General features: G+C 37.5%; 1 protein-coding gene across 3 annotated transcripts in view; it reads right to left on the reverse strand.

The window, feature by feature from the left end:
- CDK14 (cyclin dependent kinase 14) overlaps positions 1 to 13,545 on the reverse strand; it is a 318,721-nt gene that overhangs the window by 81,128 nt on the left and 224,048 nt on the right. For all 3 annotated transcript variants that reach the window (XM_054059028.1, XM_054059029.1, XM_054059027.1), the window contains one exon: positions 10,907 to 10,955. In XM_054059028.1, the coding sequence (XP_053915003.1) occupies positions 10,907 to 10,955 (49 nt within the window). The remainder of the gene's footprint in view (positions 1 to 10,906; positions 10,956 to 13,545) is intronic.

The following is a 13,545-nucleotide window of genomic DNA, read 5'->3' on the forward strand; positions in this document are numbered from 1 at the left end:
ATTAAAAATCAGAGGTTTTACTCATTTATATTTCCAGCCTCCTATTGCAGCAGTGATCATAAAACAAACACAGCTGGCATCTTTATTATTTTATTCACTGAAGGATTTAGCTGGACAAACATCACAAAGATGGTGGCTGCTTTCATTGAATTTATGATCAAATATGCTCCAGCATAAGATCAACTCTGTAAGATCAATTATTATGAGATCTGAATAATTTAACAGAAAGTTGTCTTTTTGTAAATCAGATCTTACGGATATAAATTCAGCTGAGGTTAGCAGATAGTGGATATACATTGTATTACATGTTACATTATTTAAAAGAATGCAGGTTTTTGTGAATCCTATTTAGTGATAAATACTGTGATTTACATTTTGGTATCCAGCAAGCTGCTACTTCAGACAAACAACACTTCAAAATTTTATTTTAAACTTCAATTAAATTTCCCTTATCAGAGAAGAACATAACTCTGCTCAAAATTACAGAATATATTTCATATAAAGGCTTAACTAAAAACAATACACAAACCACCATCACTTTATGGTTTTTTTCCATAGATTCTTACCAGAATCTGTTGTTCAGCATAATACCAGGAGAGTTATAATAATTTTAACGCAGAATGTGTGCCTCAGGATATGGGATTGACTCAGTGCCTGAAAGAAAAAGGTCAGTTCCCTTTGGAACCACTTGCCTCTTTGCCCTCCAGCAATGACAGGTGCACCAGCCCTATGCCGAGGCTTGTTATTCACAGTGTATGGCTGATGACACATCATCTAACCTCTCCATTTTAATGCATCAGCGAGGATTATTGTCTCCTATCTTCTCATTTTGACACTCGGATCAGTCAGGCACTGAGCATATATACATGATGATCTGCCTGCAGCCAGCATTTCTCACAAATTCCCAAACAATAGCTTCAAATGTTCTAAGTTAGGTTATTGAAAGAAATCATTAAACTTGATTATGAAAACTGTTTGGCTAGCAAATAACTGCAAGTTTTGAAATAAATCACGGCTTAGAAATTAGTCTCCTACAATGCTATGTGTTTCTGCATCACTAATTCAAAAAAACTGCATGAAAAAGCAAAAAATCTTGTTTCCCTGTTCTATACAGCAGGAAAGAAGTCAGAAATCTGAAGGCAGATACATGAAACGTTGCGGCCAGAAACACAGGAAAGGAATCAATTAAAATTTTCTAGAAAAAAAATGCAATATATCCTGGGAGACTGTCACAGGAGACTCTTATGAATGGTAATATTCAAATACCTATGACTACCACCCTACCACAGGCAAGCTGGTGGTCAAAATTACGCTGAAAAACCCATACCAAATCATCATAAAAGTCAGTGAAGTATGTATTTGTCTAAGGTAAAGGTATTTTGTGATGTTTGTACCACTGCAGAAACCTGAACTACTGTCTGTAAATCTCTGGCTGGCAACAGATCCACAAGGCATGGGTTTTGAGATCAGCTTAAACCATCTGCAGAGGTAACAAAACTCAGCGGCATTATTCATATCATTACACTTATGGCCTGTCTGCACCATCCTCCAGAATTGCATACATTTCTGACATCCTAAGATGAAAACCATAGGAACCCTTGAGTTAAAGAAAAATTATCCACCGCAAAACATAGTGGAAAACATCAAGCCACTTAAGCCAACTGTGGTTACTTAGCACTAAGCGCTTTCAAACACCAGCCCAATTCTGAAGAAGCCTGTTGTTTTGGCTCTTGTGTTGCAAAAACTCTTCACTTCTATCAGCTACATGCAAATAACGAGAGACCCAGGTGTAAGGACAACTTCACTTATATTACTGTCTTCAGGGTACGTCTTCAATTCCTCAGACAAATATTTTTAAAAGACATCTCTGAGACTCAATTTTGTCAGCAATGTCATTACCTAGAGAAGAAAGATTTCAGCACAGAGGCCGGTGGTACAGAACTCCAACAAAGAGGGCAGAATTAGGAGTGCGAGGATACAATGATGCCTGGTGCCTCTGATCAGAAAGTATTAGACTCCAAACCAAGAAATACAGACACTATGGCAACATATGAGTTACAGGCTACCAAAAACATAATTCTGAGAAATTAATAAAAACATCGGCATGTAGAAATGCATAAGGAAAATGAACATCTGGAACCATCTGAAAACAGCTGATCAGTAAGTACTCAAAAACATTAATGAAGAACATACTTCGAAAAAAAAATCATACCTGGGAACACCAAATAAATATGTCGATGTGATATACATCTCAATATCTTAAGGAATTCTTAAGCAATTATAAGGATAGCAGACAAACATAAGGCAACCTTTAAAAGTCTTTTCAGGAAACCTACACAAGAAGAGTTCTTTCCTCATTTGTCTTATTACTGTAGATACTGTAACGTTAGCTAATTTTTCTCTACCTTCTAAAGCATTTTACTAGACTTAAATATATATACTTTCTTTCTGATTTTCAAGTAAGGAGTCTTGGCAAAGGCGTTGCTGGATGGTGACACACAATAAAGAAAGCAAAATATAGACAACAGAAACAAAATGTAGACAGAAGGGATGCAAAAGACAAAATGGCAATCAAAGAAAGAGATGACTAATGAACAAGACATCAGAAAAACTGATAATTTTAAAAAATAGACTAAACAAAGCAACTGAGATAATGTTTGACAGTTTCTCTAAAAAATCTTGCTCCGTGGACAAATTCTGAAGAGCTGGGATGTGATACAATATCTCATAGACTGAAAACTGCCTGACAGACCATAAGCTAAGGGTAATGATGAGTGGCAATCTACTGAGTTGGAAGGGAAGTGTCCAGCTGTGTGCCAGAAGGATTAGTGTTAGTCACAGTTTTATTTAACATCTTTATTAATGAACTGGACTAAGGGATGCACTGCATACTGAATCAACTCTTAGATGCTGAAAATACCACAGAGGACAAAAAAAAAATAGTGCAAAGAGATTAATAAGAGTGAGAGATGCAGGCAGAAAATCTACAAACAAGACAGAGCATAGATGATTACAAACAATTACTTTCAGTGACAAATAAGCCAAAATATGTATAGGTTCAGAGATAACAATGCCAATAGACTCTAGTCCAATGCCAGAAAGTGAATTAGGTATTGCATAAGACAACAAAGAACATCCATGTACTTTCATACTGTATTTTTACAGCTGTCATGGATGTGAAACATACAGGAGTGCAATAATGTAATCTCACTAATGAAAAAAACTTAAAAGTTATTAGTAGTCTGAAAAAGAGGACAAAGGCTTTTGCAGTCAGTTTAGGAGGTTTATTAATATTTTTAACTGGGCCAAGAGGATGTAACACAATACCTAAGGCTTAGCAAGACAAAAGAGGCAGGATTTTAAATAAAGCAAAATTTGAATGTCAGGATAAATATTCTATCAATAAGGCCTATTAGGAACGGTCTCTCCCCCCCCCCTCCAAATTTTTAAATGTATAACATTATAGCAATTTTCAGTCTCTCCAATTTGAAAGAAACATTCAAATGTAACCCGTAAAGAATTTTTCATCTTGGCAAAAGGATAAATAGAGAAACTCCAGCGATCTTTCTCAGGCATTGGCTTCAATCAGCATCATATAATTCACTACCATAAAGCTGACAAAACCTGCAGTGCATTTCAGTTCAGCACTAACCGTTCCTGATCTGGGCTGAGAATTTTGCCTTTCCCACTTTCGCAGCCGAGCCGTCGCATGGGGCCAGAAACACATCAAACGCACTAAGCGGGCGCGATGCACAGCAGGAGACACACAAAAAAAAAGACACTTAAGCGTAAGCACGCAGCTTCCACCACTCTGAAAATAATTGAATAAAACCTATTAAGTAACGAAATAAACAAACAAAAAAAGCAGTGTTAGGAAACCATTGCCAAGGACAAGCGTCTGTCCCCGCCGCGGGTCCCCGAGCGCCCGGCGCCGGCTCGAGCGCGCCCCCTGCCGGCGGCGCTGATGGAAACCGCGCATCGCCGACTGTGCTGATAAACGGGCTCTTTGTACAGCGCCTTAACAGAGGTTTGGTCGTGGTAGGATTCCTAAGGTCCCTCAGGCAAAAAGGTAACGCTTTGCAGAGGGATCGGGACAGGCTGGATCGATGGGTGGAGACAACCAAAGGGATGAGGTTTAACAAGGCTAAGTGCAGGCTCCTGCATTTGAGACACAACAGCCCTTTGCAGCTACAGGCTTGGGGAAAAGTGGCTGGAAAGCTGCCTGGAGAAGGACCTGGGGGTGTTGGTTGACAGCGACCGAACATCAGCCAGCAGTGTGTCTGGGTGGACGAGAAGGCCAATGGCATCTCTTCGAATAGGTCCAGAGGAGGGCTACAAAGATGATCGGAGGGCTGGAGCACCTTCCATAGGAGGACAGGCTGAAAGAGTTGGGGTTGTTCAGCCTGGAGAAGAGAGAGCTCTGAGGAGACCTTATAGCGATCTTCCAGTACCTGAAGGAGCTACAAGAAACCTGGGGACTGTTCACAAAGGCCTGTAGTGATAGGACGAGGGACAACGGGTATAAACTGGAGAGGGGCAGATTTAGACTAGACATAAGGAGGAATTTCTTCACCATGGAAGTGTTGAGGCACTGGCACAGGTTGCCCAGGGAAGCTGCGGCTGCCCCATCCCTGGAGGTGTTCAAGGCCAGGTTGGATGGGGCCTTGGGCAGCCTGATCCAGTGGGAGGTGTCCCTGCCCATGGCAGGGGGGGGTGGAACTGGGTGATCTTTAAGGTCCCTTCCAACCAAACTATTCTATGATTTATTCTATGATTCTATGGTCTGTATCAGAAACAGCCTGGCCAGCAGGTCCAGGGAAGTGATGCTGCCCCTGGACTCAGCATTGATGAGGCCACACCTTGAACACTGTGTTCAGTTTTGGGCCTCTCACTATAAGGGACACTGAGGCTCTGGAGCGTGTCCAGAGAAGGACAATGAAGCTGGTGAAGGGGCTGGAGAACAAGTCTTATAAGGAGCGGCTGAGGGAACTGGGGTTGTTTAGCCTGGAGAAAAGGAGGCTGAGGGGAAACCTTATTGCTCTCTACAACAGAAAGGAGGTTGTAGTGAGTTAAGTGTTGGTCTTTTCTCCCAAGTGATCAGCGATAGGATGAGAGGGAATGGCCTCAAGCTATACCAGGAGAGGTTCAGATTAGATATTAGGAAAAATTCCTTCACTGAGGAGGTAGGTTATTGGGCATTGGAACAGGCTTCCCAGGGAGGTGACTGAGTCACCATCCCTTGAGGTTTTTAAAAGATGAGTAGATGAGTTGCTTAGGGATATGATTTAGTAGTGGACAAGTACGGTTGGACACGATGGTCTCAAAGATCTTTTCCAATCAAGCACTTCTATCATTCTATGGCTCATAAAAGGGATGTTTATAGGAAATATGAAAAGAAAAAAACAAAATGGGAAATTAAAGATTTTTTTTTTTTTTTTTTGGTACAGCAGTATCACTGAAAATCATCAGGAAACAGGGCCTGGTTTGTATGCCTCTAAATCACAAACAGTTCTACAAATTTTTTTCATTTTGTGCCTGGTTTCTGTCCTTGCTTCCTCCCTCCCAACATGATTTCCAGTCACTCCTCAAATGCAAGTGAAGGGACAGCCCCAGTGCAACCTCAGCATACTGCAACTGCACAGTCATACACATATAATCCACTTTTTGCACATATATAGTTTTATATTCTTATTACTTAGTTTTTATCCATTAGAAAGTTTTCAGCAATGACAACACTAAAGCTTTTTGTTCCTACTACACTTCAGAGCTTGAACATTCCTCAGTGGCACTACAAACTACATTACAATAAGCAATCCTGGTGAAGGGACAGGAGATGAAGGTGAAAAAAATGACAATTAGAAGAGAATTTTGTCTTTAGTCAAAACCCCACTAAGGCAAATATTTTATTAAAAAAACAAACAAAAAACAACCAACCAACCAAACAAACAAACAAAAAGAAACCCAAACAAAACAAAAAATCCAATCCAAAACCTCTTCCCAAGTCTCAGGTGTAAATTCCATACGCTTTGTCATACTTGAAATATAGACTTAAAATACACGTACTCATCTCTATTCACTCACTTTGCTGTCTTCAGGAAGCTTTCACTAAATAACAGTCCCAAAATAGGCCAGTCCATCCTGGAACACAACTTTTAAACAACCTGGCCTCAGGAAGGGAGGTATCAAGTACAGAGACCATCTTGTTAGAGGAAGAAATACCCAGCAGTGGGATTAGCCATGAGAATAAAGGCTTATTTATATAATAAATACTGCCATGTTGGGGAATTATGAAGTGGTAGTCCTATTTTTGTAGGGCAGAATTTGTTTTCAGCTGCACCTTTTCTCACAATGCAACCCATTATGACAGAAGGATCTGAAAAAGCTTTTTATATCCTACCAAATATACACGAGGATAATTAGTTCTCTTTTGTTATACTTCTGTAAGAGTTTATTATTATGGAGAAGCTTTTGCAAAGTGAAAGAGGTTGCATGGCATTCTGAAGGCAGAGCTGTTCTTGGTTTTTATTGTGTAGGGATAATTAAAAAGAAAAGTTCAGGAAAAAAGGTGAAAATCAAATTCATTATGGACTCCATAGGAAGATCAGATTACCACTTCTTAGTTCTTTTTAGACCAGTATTTTATTATCACATTCCACAATATGTTAGGTCATGCAATGTACGTGAAGATTTATACTGATAGAAACAACTGTCAATATAAGTTTTGTTTCCTAACATTATAAATATTTTCTACAAAATTTATAAATCACATCTTATCTAGTAAATATTCTCTTTACAATCTTTAGGCAGTTTGACAATCAGTGAAGAAATTCTGTATTAAAGTCCTCAAAGAACTTAATTCACTGCAAGTGTGAGTTACATTATTTCCCTCAAACACTCCCCAAAAGCAGCCTCTCTAATGTTGATCAATTCTATTCTAAGAACTTTATGGATCCAACTTAAATTATAAGCCTGCTCGATTTCACTTTGTCATTGCAGTTAGATTCTACACTTTTAGATAATTTCCAATTAGACTGAGAACTGAAGAGCCACTGCTTTGTGTCCATCATTGTTCTACTGTCTGGCTCTGCCTTTAAAATTCACATCTCATAGAAGCTGGTGTTGTCAGTCAGGTGCATTTATTTTGACCTCAATCTACCATCTGTGACTTTTCATTTTTTGGGGAGCAGGGGCGGGTTGGAGTTGGAGTTTCCTGCCTCTGTTCCCTCTGCCTTACAGACAGGATACTAGCTTGGTAGATGTTGGAAGAATGTTATTCTTCCTTCTAGTAACCTCTCCTTGCTTAAACTGAATCATAATATATGTTTTGAGGTAAACTTCTAAGACTTCTAAACCCATGCTCTCACTCTTCCATGCTAGGACCTCAAAACATATATATAGGCAAGATAAAGGGCCAGACTATGCCTGAAAGATGGAACAGTAGATGGTGAAAACTTTATTGTACTTGGAAAATCAAAGGTATTCTCTTCCGTTCTGAGAGCACAAAGTTCAACGCCGCACTCTGTTTTGCAGTTCAGGTGTGACAGATTCCTTAATTTATTTGTATCTCAATCCCCTCTCTATGTAGCAACAATCTCTATGTAGCAATCCCCTCTATGTAATGTAGCAACAAGACTTCACCTCAGATATGTTTAAGTACACACTTAAATTCTTCCAAGACCACAGATATTGTGCTTTAAGTATATCTTACAAAGGTACTAAAACATCAACAGGAAGTAAGTCTGTAACAAAACCAATGCATACTTAGAAGCAAAAGGCTCTATCTTTTTCTCCCTGTCTTAGGTCTCATATTTATCCCAACTATACTTAAAACAATTCTATTTCAAATGAAATATTCTTATGTCAGCAATAGTCTTCAACAAATTAAATGAGAAAGTTAAAAAAGTATTTTTTTTTTTTTTTTTACGATCAGAGATTGCTGCTTTTTGAAACATGCTAATAAAGAAAATTTCTAGAATGAATCACTCTGGCCATGTATTAAGTTTTATAGCCAAATTATACACTCTTGGGAATATGTATATAACAGAAATATTTATACACCTCTAACTACAACTTAGCAAGCAACAATGCTTTAATACAGCACACAGATAAAAACTTACACTAAAAAAAAGAAAATCCTTTAAGTTTTGAATGTAAATGATACATAATTTGAAGGCACTGAATATTTCTCATTACAGTAGAACCACACATATGTAGCACTGAAGTCTATGTATTGTCACTGCTTTCAGTCCTTCAGTCTTTTCATTTATGCTGAAAAATAGTAAATCCCTTATGTACAAAGCACTGAAAATATAGAAATATCTTTTAAAGAGTTTTCCTAGAAATAAAAAAGCTCTGACCTTATTTAAATCAGCTTGTGATGTTATCATAACTTGTGTCAATTATTAAGCATCAGAGATTGGGTTTGTTTTAAGCAAACTGTATTTATAGTTTATATTAACAGAAATTTCATGCAATATTCTTGAAGGAAATATAAGATTTCAACTTTTAAAATTCAAAACTTACTCATACATAGGAGATACTGCTAGGTCTAATCACTGTTAAAACAGGGAAACACTCACTCCATATTTGCAGAATGGATGGAATAGCGTGCCAGTATCTATTCACATTACTTACACATATATATGCGCCCAAGCAAACATATTCACATCAGTATTAGTTTTCTTGTCCTTGTTTCCCAATCCAGATTGAATTGTCTATGTTGTAATATAATTGCTTCTTCCAAGCTTTTGGATTTCAAAGGAAAGACAAACTTGCAACTTTGTTCATTGTTAAAGGACAGAAATCAGACAATTCTAGTCACTTACTTTCCTAAATGAAAACTGTGATTTTCAGGGAATTACATTAATCCAAGCAGTAAGAATGATGTAGAGTCAAACATTGCAACATGCCTGCAAAAACCACAAGAACTGGCAAAACTGTTTAAGAAATTCACATAAGCTAATAACAAGTCAAGCTGATCTTCCTATTTCTCCCTTAGAGTAAACAGGAGATGGACTCTTCCACAAAAGCCACCAAATGAGGGTCCCAGTCTGAACTGGACAAGCTGAGTAATTTTCTATAGACTGTTGAAAGTCAATGAACTCAGGTAGGTGAGACTTAACTATTGTGAAGAGCTTCACTGGCTTCAGCTCTGTCAATTTCAGTGTCCCATTGCAGGAATCAGAAAGTTACTCCTAATTATGAAGGATCCAGTAATAATACAGAGTAAGCTACAGAGTCATAAAAGATTCTTGGCACTGCAGAAATACAGGTTCTGACTCAAAGGATGAACATTTAATGGCATCACATCCAACAACCAGCAGCTAATTTCAACTATGATCCTGGTACATAATGAGATTTCTCCTCTCTCAGTTAACCACAATTTCAAAAGGCTGGTTTGGGTTTTTTTTAATGAAAAAATGCCTTTGTGCTTCAGTCCTAAACGTTGGACCAAACTGGGTTAAGAAGCAGATGGCAAAGAAATAATAGAATGGCAAAGTAGGTATAAAACTCATCACATCTTGGGCAAGTGACCACGCTACGAATTTTAGAGCTGTACACACTTTCCATTACTAATAAATTAGGATATTGAAAAAGGATTTGGCCTCTTACTGTACCACTAACTTTTTTTTCCTTATAAAAGGAAGTTCCTTCACCAGAACATTTTGTAGCTTCAACTTCAGTGAACTTGGAGAAGGAGATGCTTCACTCCCCTGCTGATACACCTCTTGAACTCCCTAGTAAACTACCAACACGACAGCCAGTTGGTACCAACAATAAAATTAGGAATGAGTATCAGAAAGAAAATAGCAATGCTGGCAGAGCAAAGGCCTGTTGCAAAAAACATTGGTTAAAAAAGAGCAGAGAAAAATTCTAACAATTTTTCTGACAAGACCAGTTGTTGATATAGCTGTTATCCTATTCGTGCAACTCACACAGTGTATACTTACTTCAAAATATAAAAGATGATAATCACTCAACACAGTGCTGCCCAAATATCCTGCCTACAAAGACTCTCCATGTGCTGAGAAATCACAGAATCACAGAATGGTCAGGGTTGGAAGGGACCTCTGGAGATCATCTCATCCAACCCTTATGCGAAAGCAGGTTCATTTGGAGCAGGTTGCACAGGAGCACATCAAGGTGGGTTTTGAAAATCTCCAGAGAATGAGAATCCACAGTATCTCTGGGCAGCCTGTTCCAGTGCTCTGCCACCTTCGCTGTAAAAAGTTATTCCTCATGTTCGAGTAGAATGTACTGTGCTCCAGTTTGTGCCCATTGCCCCGGATAATTTGTCAGGCATTCCTGGCCTGCTAGGCAAACTTGCGGGATTTTGAGCACAATATATATATATATCAGTGTTCATCTGATGTAAATGTGAGAAATTTCAGGAAACATTACATGAAAAAAAAAAAGCCATGAATAGCAATGAATACACATTGACTTTTTTCAGCCATGGTAATTAAAACATACAACAGTATCATCATATCTCATAGCAGCGACCATATGGACCTGGCAACAGGGAATGATTATGTGGAAACAACACTCAAAATTGATGAAAAACATATTATTTAAAAGTCTTTTAATTGTTATAGTGGAACAGAGAAAACAAGATTCAAAACTGATAGCCCAAAGCAATAAGAGCATCTCCCAGTGAACTCAATACATTTGCCAACTGACATCCTAAAGACAAAAATATTACACTATACAGTTTCTCCCTATTTACCAGTAACTGGCAATTCAAAAACATTGGGGAAAGAATAATATTTCAGTAATTTCAGACTCATACTGTAATTAAAAAGGATAAAACCATTTCAAGTTAACTACGGTAACTTCAGCTTGGCATGAATCATATCCTTGAAGTGTCAAAGTAATAATTAAAATAAACAAACAAACCACAACTTACTTATTCCATGCTTGTCTAAGATTTTTAGGACTGTACTGTGTAAACCGTTCTGTAAGAAAAAGAAGAGGAACATTCAATTATTTATGCTAAAACTATACTGTTTTTCAAATAAATTTATCTATTTTCATCATTTCTATGTAACTACTGCAGCTCACGTCCTGAAACATGGAAAGAAAATCAGCAGAGGAGCAACTACCATACAAACTGGGAAAGAAAAAAACAAAATGCAAAATACTCCCCAAGCCCCCCAACTTGTTGAACAAACAAAACAAACCATCATGACCTAAAGGTAATAGATACTTTTACAGTTATTTCTAAAGTAGTATCTGTGAAGTTTGAAAGCCTATTTTTTTTCCAGCATCACAAATTCTCTGTGACTTCCTTGTCATGTTTTCGTGCATCTTGGGAGGCATAAGAGCAGGTGTGGGTCTGTGTGACGCACAGGGCCACACCAAACATGATGGCCACATAAGAGTTCATTTTCTAAAGAACACCTATTAATAATGAACAGAAGTAACAAGTACAATGACAGCTTATTTGCTCAAACATTAAATTCTTAAGTTCAGATAAAAGTACTTTCCCTCTCACATGCAAGAAGATGCTTGTTTTGCAGTAGGACTTTAGCTGGCAGAGGAAGATGTTATGAGAGCTGCTGCAGACGTGAAGAGCCAGTACTGTTAATCCTTTAAACAGGCACTAAGTGCCTCTCAGGAAGAAAAAAAATGCAATCCAGTTGGAGAATATAATAAAATTTTCCATGAAGCCTCATCACACTGAAATCCTACCCTGTAGACTGCTAGTCACCCTGGCCTCACACTTATTCTAGTGTGACAGCATTAGTTCCTGTGAAGAAAACTTAAACTTACAAAATACTCCATAAAATCTCAAAATTAGTTTTGTTTCCTCTCCACCCATGAGCACAACATTTAATCGGCACGCTGTACAGTTACAACAGTATTTTATCAACATATAATCATACACATATGCATGCATTTTACTGTGCAAAACAACTGTAAATGTTGGGAGTGGTTGTGTTTAAGTTCCTGTATTTGTATACTTCACTTACATCTATTCTGAAGTTGTCATGTGTACTTCATATGTAGTCAGTTCTAAACTATGCAAAAACAATGGCACATATAAAATCCTAGCATCAATGTGAATGATTTTCCTATATCTATTTTCTTTTTATTTTTTTTCTCCTTTAACTGAAAAGGTTTATGCAGAAACTTCAGCGCTCATTGACACTGCTATTGGAAGTTTTCAGTAAACAGTAGATCTGCAAACTATGTAGGAGGGCCTCTTCACATTTACAAGTTTTGCTGTTTTAAACATATTGATGCAGTTAAAGCAGTGATGACACTCCGCTTTGGATAAGTATGACAAGCATACTGGAAACTGAAAGCTACATGACTATAACAAGTTTTAGCATGAATATAAATTATAAATATCACTTATGTAATATTGTGTCTAAATTACCACAAATAACTTTCTTAGCAAAAAAACCCAAAGGCTAACTACACAGTCATATCGTTAAAGGCTTTCAAATGTAGATAAACATACCAAACAGCAATTGTTATGATTTTTCTTTTGTGGGTTTTTCTTTTCTGTATTATCAACAAAAAGTTTCTGAACTTGGAAAATATTTGACTATTGTAGATCACCATTAAAGTAGCACCTAGTTGACTTCCCTGTGTTATTTTCACTATAAGATGAATGAAGGTGTTCAGACAAGAAGAGACAACTCTCAGCAGTTCTCAGATGTGCTACCATTACAGAGTTCTCAACAAACTAAAATTATTAGGCTGAACTTTTATGAACTATGCCATGCAGTGTTATAAATCTTAATTTGTTGTTAGGATTAGTATATTGGAGAAAATAAATTATAGGTCATACGGTACATTTTACTAACGGAAAATACATGGCTCCTCAAACAACACATTTTATTGCCAATTTTGTGCACATGCTGGAATTCCTTTCTGATATGTCTCGTTGAAAACACTACCATATTACTTATTGTGAACTTGAGAAGTATTTAAATTGAATCTGACATTATACTAGATTTTATACTGACATTATCCTAGATTTTTCAAATTAGAAGTCCTACAGTACTTTCCAATTACTGAGAAAGTCAGCTATCCTAGGCACTGGCAGCTTGGATACTATAAAAACGATAAACAACGGAAGCATAGGTTTTTCTCTATTATCTATTAAGTCTCAATAATGCAATAAGTACAGAACTCAAGGGTTTAACGAAGGTGGTGAGAAGAAGTTGCTGAGTACGCTTTTAGCAAAAGCAGCAAGTGGAGAGACTCCCTTACAACTCTTCATGTGCACGTACTACAACAAAATAACTTATCACACCTGAGGCATCCAGATTAAAACTACAGGAAGTGCCAACTTCTTTTTATCTCAATCAAAAATTGCATGCATCAACTACATATGTGCCAATGCCACAAGGCAGGTCTTTAAATCAAACAGGCAAAGTAATCAGGATCATTCTTAGATTCGGCCATGGTTCAGTATCGGTAACATTGCACTAGACTCAGTGTCTGTGATTAGGTTTTAATATGCAACACAAATAAAAACTCGGTACTGAAGCTATGTTCTGTAGTAAGTAGTTCAAGCATTGTATTAGCATT

Source organism: Cuculus canorus, chromosome 2, assembly GCF_017976375.1.
Source record: "Cuculus canorus isolate bCucCan1 chromosome 2, bCucCan1.pri, whole genome shotgun sequence".
NCBI classification, from domain to species: Eukaryota; Metazoa; Chordata; class Aves; order Cuculiformes; family Cuculidae; genus Cuculus; species Cuculus canorus.